The sequence below is a fragment of the Onychostruthus taczanowskii genome, unplaced genomic scaffold (genome assembly GCF_017590055.1).
Source record: "Onychostruthus taczanowskii isolate IOZ18803 unplaced genomic scaffold, ASM1759005v1 scaffold10, whole genome shotgun sequence".
NCBI classification, from domain to species: Eukaryota; Metazoa; Chordata; class Aves; order Passeriformes; family Passeridae; genus Onychostruthus; species Onychostruthus taczanowskii.
In genome coordinates, this window is record NW_024496526.1 from 11,939,567 (window position 1) to 11,946,432 (window position 6,866).

The window sequence follows — 6,866 nt, forward strand, 5'->3', positions numbered from 1 at the left end:
ATTGACTTTGTACACAGGGCATAAAGGTTAGGCATTTGCAGTAATCTGAGTTTGACTACTGAGGCTGTAAACTTCAGCAATTGCTTAAACACATTGGTTTCCATTTGTAGATAGTTTGCCTCAAAAAGTTCTCTTAGTGACAATTTAAGTAATTTCAAACATAATGTTAACTGCAGCAAATATATTCCAGTGAAAAAAACATATGACAAGGGACTCAGAGGTGTCAGCTGAATAATCAGTATGTACTGAAACTCATTTTCCTGCTTTTCACAAGACCTGCAATTTTCTAAGGCATTATTGTGTATTTAGAATTGTAAATAAAGGCACTGAGAAAAATTCAACCAGAAATGAAAATACCACTCAAAATAACTTTTTTTCATGTACTTTTATTTTACCTTGGACAGAAAATTTTGCAAACCATCAATTACTGAGAATGGAGGGAAAAACCCTAGCATGTAACAGGAGGCTTTGGTTATAAGTGCCATTTCTACAGCAGAGTTAAGCTATTGTAAACCAAACATCTTGTAGTAAGGTAAAAATATCCAGGCAAACTTTTAAGAATAACAGCAACACCAAAAACATTTACAAATATAAACAACAGAGAAATATTTTCTAAACTTTTAACAGTCACTTTGCTACAATCCAAAGTGTTTAGTTCACATATCTATACATACAGTCACTAAAACTTTTGTGAACCAACCACTTGTCCACAGGACCTGCCTAGACAGTTTGTCATCAATACCAAAGGTTTTTTTATATAAATAAGTCAATTAAACTTCACAGAGACTAAAAGAAACAATATAAAATTCCAGCTGTAAATAAATCTGTACATTATGGTCAGTCTGAAATCTTGCGTAGCTTTAAAGTGTCTCTTTATAAAATGATGGCAAGGAGCAGTGTTAGCTGGAATGGAAACTCGAAGACTCTGACTCTGTAGAAACAGAAGAATGTCCTGCACGTTTGCCTTTTGAAAGAATCTTGAGGCTTGATCCTCTGCTAACTGATGTCAAGGCATTTTGAGCTGATGTTTTGAACTTGGCACCCAAGAAGGCATACAGAATTGGATTCAGGCAGCAGTGGAAGAATGCCAGGGCTTCAGTGATGGAGATCCATTTGTGCACTATGGTCTCCAAGCTGCAGCGATGTCTGATGACTCCCAGCAAGATGAAGGTGTCGATGCTGATGCCGATATAATATGGCAGCCAGCAGGCAAAGAAGGCGAGGATGAGGATAACCGTGGTCTTCAAGGCTTTGCGCTTCTGGTGGCCTTTGGAGTGTGACAGCTTGGATATGATAATGCAGTAGCAAGTCAGAATTATTAGACCAGGCAAGACAAGTCCTACCAAGATATGCTGGAATCTGAACGAGATCAGCCAGTTTTCGTGAGGGTACAAGCGATCACAGAGATACTTTCCTTCTACTTCACTGGTACTGGCGAAGATTAAATCGGGCACTGTCAGAAGCAAAGCTGGCAGCCACACACCTACATACACCACCTTCTCAGCCAACAGCTTTCGTGGGCGCTGGCTGTTGGTGGCGTGGACTATTGCCAGGTAACGATCTAAACTTATGAAGGCCAAAATCAAGACACTGCTATAGAGGTTGACTGTGTAAATGACATGAACTGCCTTGCACAGAACATTCCCGAAGTACCAGCCAATGGCTGCATCCACAGACCAGAATGGCAAGGTGATGACAAAGAGGAGGTCAGCCACAGAGAGGTGCAGCCTGTATTTATCAGTCATGCTTCTCTGCTTCTTCTGGTAGCCCATAACAATAATAACCAATCCATTGCCAATTATTCCGGTTAGGAAGATGATGGAGTAGATTGTTGGCAAGAAGATCCGGTTGAAATCGGCATTCTCATGTTGATAGCATGGCTCTTCATAGTCTCCATAGTCACCCGAACCAATCTCATCTGTGCCATTTTCAGAAAGTTCAATTAATAACCCAGAGGACAGCTAAAAAAAAAAGGAAGAATATTAAATTAGATTTTTTTTCTCTGCAAAAACTTATTCTATATGAAAATATGTGAAGGGTTGCTTGATCAGTCTTCACTGTCACAAATGGGCAAACATTTTGAAAACCCAGTGGGAAAATACAATGTTTACATACACATATATAAAATACACAGCAAATAAGAATAACTTTTAAAACTTCCTTTGTCTTTCTCTGCGGAGTAAGATCTTGCTAAGGGCAGGGCATGCAGGAGCAAAGAAAGATAATGGCTACTCCCAGTTCTGGACACTTCAGTGCTCTTATCAGATGGGCACTACAAACAGGAGAGCCCAGAAAGTGCCAGATGCAAGAGGTCCGTCGACAAAGAGCATGACCTATCACATTTAACTTCTACAATAGAGAGCTATAAAAAAATTACTTAGAAATGCTGCTGCTCCAAAGTCCCTTCTCATTAAGAGGATGGGGTCAAGGAGAAATAGAGAAGGTACCCTCGGCTGATGTAATAAAGGATAAATAATAGCAAGAATTCCCTGCTGAGAAGCAATTGACAGCTCCACACACTCAGACAAGGAAAAAAAACCCCAAAGCCCATAAAGAAAGAAAGAGAGAGGTGACCTTAATCAGGGGAACTCAAAGCCCGTGAAGGGTCACCACGATGGTCCACGTTCCCTCCCTTTGTTCCCACCCTGTGCGGTGGCGGGGCCGGGGTGAGCGCGGCCGGCGCGGGACTGCAGCCAGACGGACCAAGTGAGCATAGCGGTGGAAAAAGGAAGCGAAATTTGGTGAGGGCATGAAAGCGCGTCAGGAAACCACCAACGGTTTTGGCCACGGCGCTAAAAGCAAAGGTGGCGGGAGAGTGCCATCTGGCTATGTGCAATTCCTAAGGTTTTCAGATTTTTTGCTGTCATGCCCCGTGTCCCACGGTCCCCCAGGCTCCGCGCAGGGCGCGCCCGAGAGATCGGCAGCTCCTCACACGCGGAGGCACCGGCTCCACGCGGGCATTAACTGCGGCCCTAAAGTTGGGACTTGGCAGAGATCTCCCTTTTGCTCCTAACTGCTCTCCAAACCGCGGCAGAGGAGCTGCCCCCGGAAGAGTGGGATGCCGCCTCGTTTCGCTCGGGGAGCGGGCGGGACGGCCGGGCGCTGCCGCCGCTCCCAGTCCCGCCGGCAGCCCGAGGTCTGGGCGCGCACCGGGGCAAAGGGATACCATGCCCCGGAGTCAGACCGCTCCAAACTTCCTCGCCTCTTCCCCTCTCATCATTGCCCCAGCGCTAATTGCTCTGCCGGCGTTTTTCAGTCCGCAAAGGTAGCACATGTCACTCGAACTGACGGCCGAGCAGCAGAGCCCCAGAGAAGGAGCGGAGTGCTGCAGCTGGAATTTGCAGTGGCTGCAGCTGCGCCGAGGTCCGAAGCGCTGCAGGCAGAGGCAGCAGTGGCCGGGGCTCAGAGGGGAGCCCTGCCCGTTCGCGTCCCGCGGACCCCTCCGCTGTCCCGACCCCGCCGCCCGCAGCCTCCGCCGAGGGCACCTTTGTTTGCAAACAGCGCGCACATGGGCAGCCGGCCGCGCTCCCGGCACTTACATCCATGCTGTCGAGGCTGCTGTCCATGCTCAGAGCCATCGGACGGCTCCGCGCTCTCAGACCGTTGCCGCTGTCGCAGCCGCGCCTCTCGCAGTGACACCACTCGCCGCTGCTCCAAACACGCCCCGACTCTTCTGGCGGGACGCGCCGCTTTATAAAAGGTCCCGGGCTGCCCCCCCCCGCCCCCGGGGCAGCCGCGTCTGGCTCCTCCCCGGCGATGTCGCCGCGCTCTCGGGCTCCGGGCGGGCGCCTCGGGCCGCTCTTTGTCTGCCGCCCCGGGCATAGGAATTGCACTTGCCCGGCGCGCCCGCGGGGGCCACGCTCCTCACGGGGGCATTTGCCCCCTTCTGATTGATGTGTTCATACAAGCGGGCTTTTGAATTTCCCCTCAAGAACATTCTTTGAAGTGTGTTGTAGAGCCCTGGGTTGCCATGGGTACCCCAGGCGGGCTCCGAATGAAGTCACTGGTCCAGGAGTCGTGTGGAGGAGGAAGAGCAGGGGTCCTGTATGTCATTCAAAATACTGGCAACTCTGTCCTCAAAGTTGTCTCTTCCCCTCTGCTGAGGAGAGGCAGGAAGCAAGGGCTGGTCCCTACTGAGGGATGAGAGGTTCTACAAGCTTTTCAAGGTCTGCAACATGAGTGCAGGTTACCCTCTGAACTCCTCTGGCACCTGTGGGTTTGGGTGAGAAGTTGGATGATGATCCGTTTAATGTAGCTGGATAATATTTAAAAAACCCAACAAACACACAACCAAACAACCACCCAAACCAACCAACCAACCAACCAAAACCCCCAAAACACCCCCCCACCAAACACACAAAAAACTCCCCATCAAACCAAACCCAAACACCCCCGCACACACATACACAAACCCACCACAACCAAAGAAGCCAAAAACCTGCAACAAATAAACCCCCAATCCCTGAAATTATATATGTAGAATATACATAGCAATCATAGGATAGGTTTGCAAGAGAAAATCAGGCCAAATATAGAGACAAACAAAACAGGATGATTGATTTGCTCTACAGTTATCTCTGGGGTCTCGTACTGTTAATATTCATGCAGGCAAATTAATTTGCAGAAAAGATTTTGATTAGCAGAGTGTGTCATGTGTGTGTCCCCCCTCAATTTCACAACTCATAACAAAAAGTTATAGTGAGTAACTATATTGGGAATAATTCATTGAGTTACATAGATTTACTCTTTACACTTGATTTTTGTAGTGGCAAGAAGAAGAATGGAGATAATATTCTTTATGTAATAACAATGTTTCAAATTAGCCTGGTAGCCTCAAGGGATGATAAAAGTGAAAGTTTGACCAAAGTTTTGCTCTGAAATGCCTCTATGATCAGTTTACATGCGAGTTAGTTAAAACACCCGTTTCAAATGCAAATATTTTTTTCAAGTATTTGACAAGAGGTACAATCTTACTCTTCCTCTAACAGTTCTAGAACTCTTTCTCACACCCTACAGTGAGTATGAATTTGGTTATGATTAATAACCAAATAATGTTTATCTTTAAAAACATGGTATGTAAGGTATGACCTATAATGTGACTGTGTGCTTTCACTGCACTGTACTTTGATAGTAATTCATATTTTGTTAGCAGGTCTGGAATATCACATACAAGTTGCATTAAAAGCAAACTGTAATTGATTATTATTCAGGAATTACCAGTCTTCAGAAAATTCAGTATCTACTTTGTGTTTATATAAAAAAAATCTGAGGGATACCACACTAGAATTCTATAAAAATAAAAGACCTTCTCCTGAGTCTCCATAATTAGATACTAACCCTAAGCTTATGATACCATAAATCTTCTTTAAGAACAAATGTGACAAAATTGTAATTATTGCTATTCATTCCTTATTTTCCATAAAAACCATGATACGTTCAATACTTTTTAGACACAAAAATAGGAAAACACATTCCTCAAGTCATCACAGAATGTGCAACACAACATTAGATATCCAGGCAGATAAATGAGCAGATGAGGGATTTTTGTATACAAATGAGTAGGACCATGTGTAAATAATCATCTTTCACTCTTTCACTTATGGGGGATGCCCAGCTCATAGCACCATCAATTGCCATGCAGTTTTCAGCAGGGATATGGTGCTGGAAAGGCTCTCCAGCCTGCTAAACATGCAAACCTGTGAACCGGATTTTCAGAAATATGCATATTGAACAGGTTCTAAAAAACTAATCAGGACACAGAACTGCACACAGGGGAGGTGAGCTTTAAGGAAAAATTGGTTTCTACCTTTCCAGAAATTCATTTAGGTGACAGATGTGTTTTTGGAGTATTCTCATCTTGGAGGGGCACAGGTGATTAAACATTGCTCCTTCTCTAAGTGTGGAGAAAAAAAATATGCTCATAGTGCAGGTAAGTTGTGGCAATGGCTGCAGATGAGGAAAAGATATATAATAATATTATAATATAATATAGCATAGTATAAGTATGTGAGGTCTAGAGCTGTTTGACAAGTTTGAGAGTTGCTCTTCATTGGGGTGGATAGCATGGAGTGCATTGACATATGGGGAGGGATGCACAGAACTGTGAGTTTAGTTTCAGCCCAAGCAGACAAATGTCCCAACAGCTCCATTTTACTGTACAGGTAGGCCTATAACAGCAAAATATATGATGTAGAAATTGATTATGTTAATTAGTGGGATATGGGACAATCACTCAGTTATTTGTTTTCATAGATAGCCTAAGAAACTTGGAACTGAGGAACGGTTCACTGGATTAGCCCTGAAGCATGCTGAGTGAAAGGAAATTTGGGGATGATACCGATCTGATGAGATGTTACTGAGGCTTGTTTGGATGAAGGTCCTCTAAAACTGTCATTCACACTGCTGCTTTGTTATCTATGATCTCTTTTGTTTCCCCTATCAGAAAATCCATGTGAAAACTTCCTTTGTTGCACAGAGGACCATCCAGGGCAAGTTAATGATTTCCAAAGTGATAAAAGAGGGGAGCTGTTTCTGCAAAGCATGTAATTCTGCATCAGCTACAAATCTTCTTGAGACAGAGCTAGCAAATAGCAATTTCCAAGCTTATGTTTTGCATTACATGTTTCCCTGGTCACAGAATTACTGTGAAAATCAGACACTTCCTAACCCACGTAATATATGTTTTTACTACTGAACACACACCTTCTAAGAATCAAAATCCTACATGTTCTTACTCTGTTAGAGTAAGAGTACAGTTCCTTAGGTTGTTAATCATTAACTATTTTCTTCTAAAAAGAGACATAAGTGATGGTTGTGTAAGAGCAAAGTAGTTATTAACAAACCTTTCTAATGGTAAAAACTCTTTT

At 44.3% G+C, this 6,866-nt stretch overlaps 1 protein-coding gene across 1 annotated transcript; it reads right to left on the reverse strand.

The window, feature by feature from the left end:
* Window positions 1–376: 376 nt before the first annotated feature.
* CXCR4 (C-X-C motif chemokine receptor 4) lies at window positions 377–3,665 on the reverse strand. Its single transcript, XM_041406194.1, has 2 exons — window positions 3,540–3,665; window positions 377–1,961 (listed from the first exon to the last, which is right to left on the reverse strand). Exons 1-2 carry the CDS (start codon window positions 3,576–3,578, stop codon window positions 900–902), a joined length of 1,101 nt encoding a protein of 366 aa, XP_041262128.1. The 5' UTR covers window positions 3,579–3,665; the 3' UTR covers window positions 377–899.
* Window positions 3,666–6,866: the final 3,201 nt, after the last annotated feature.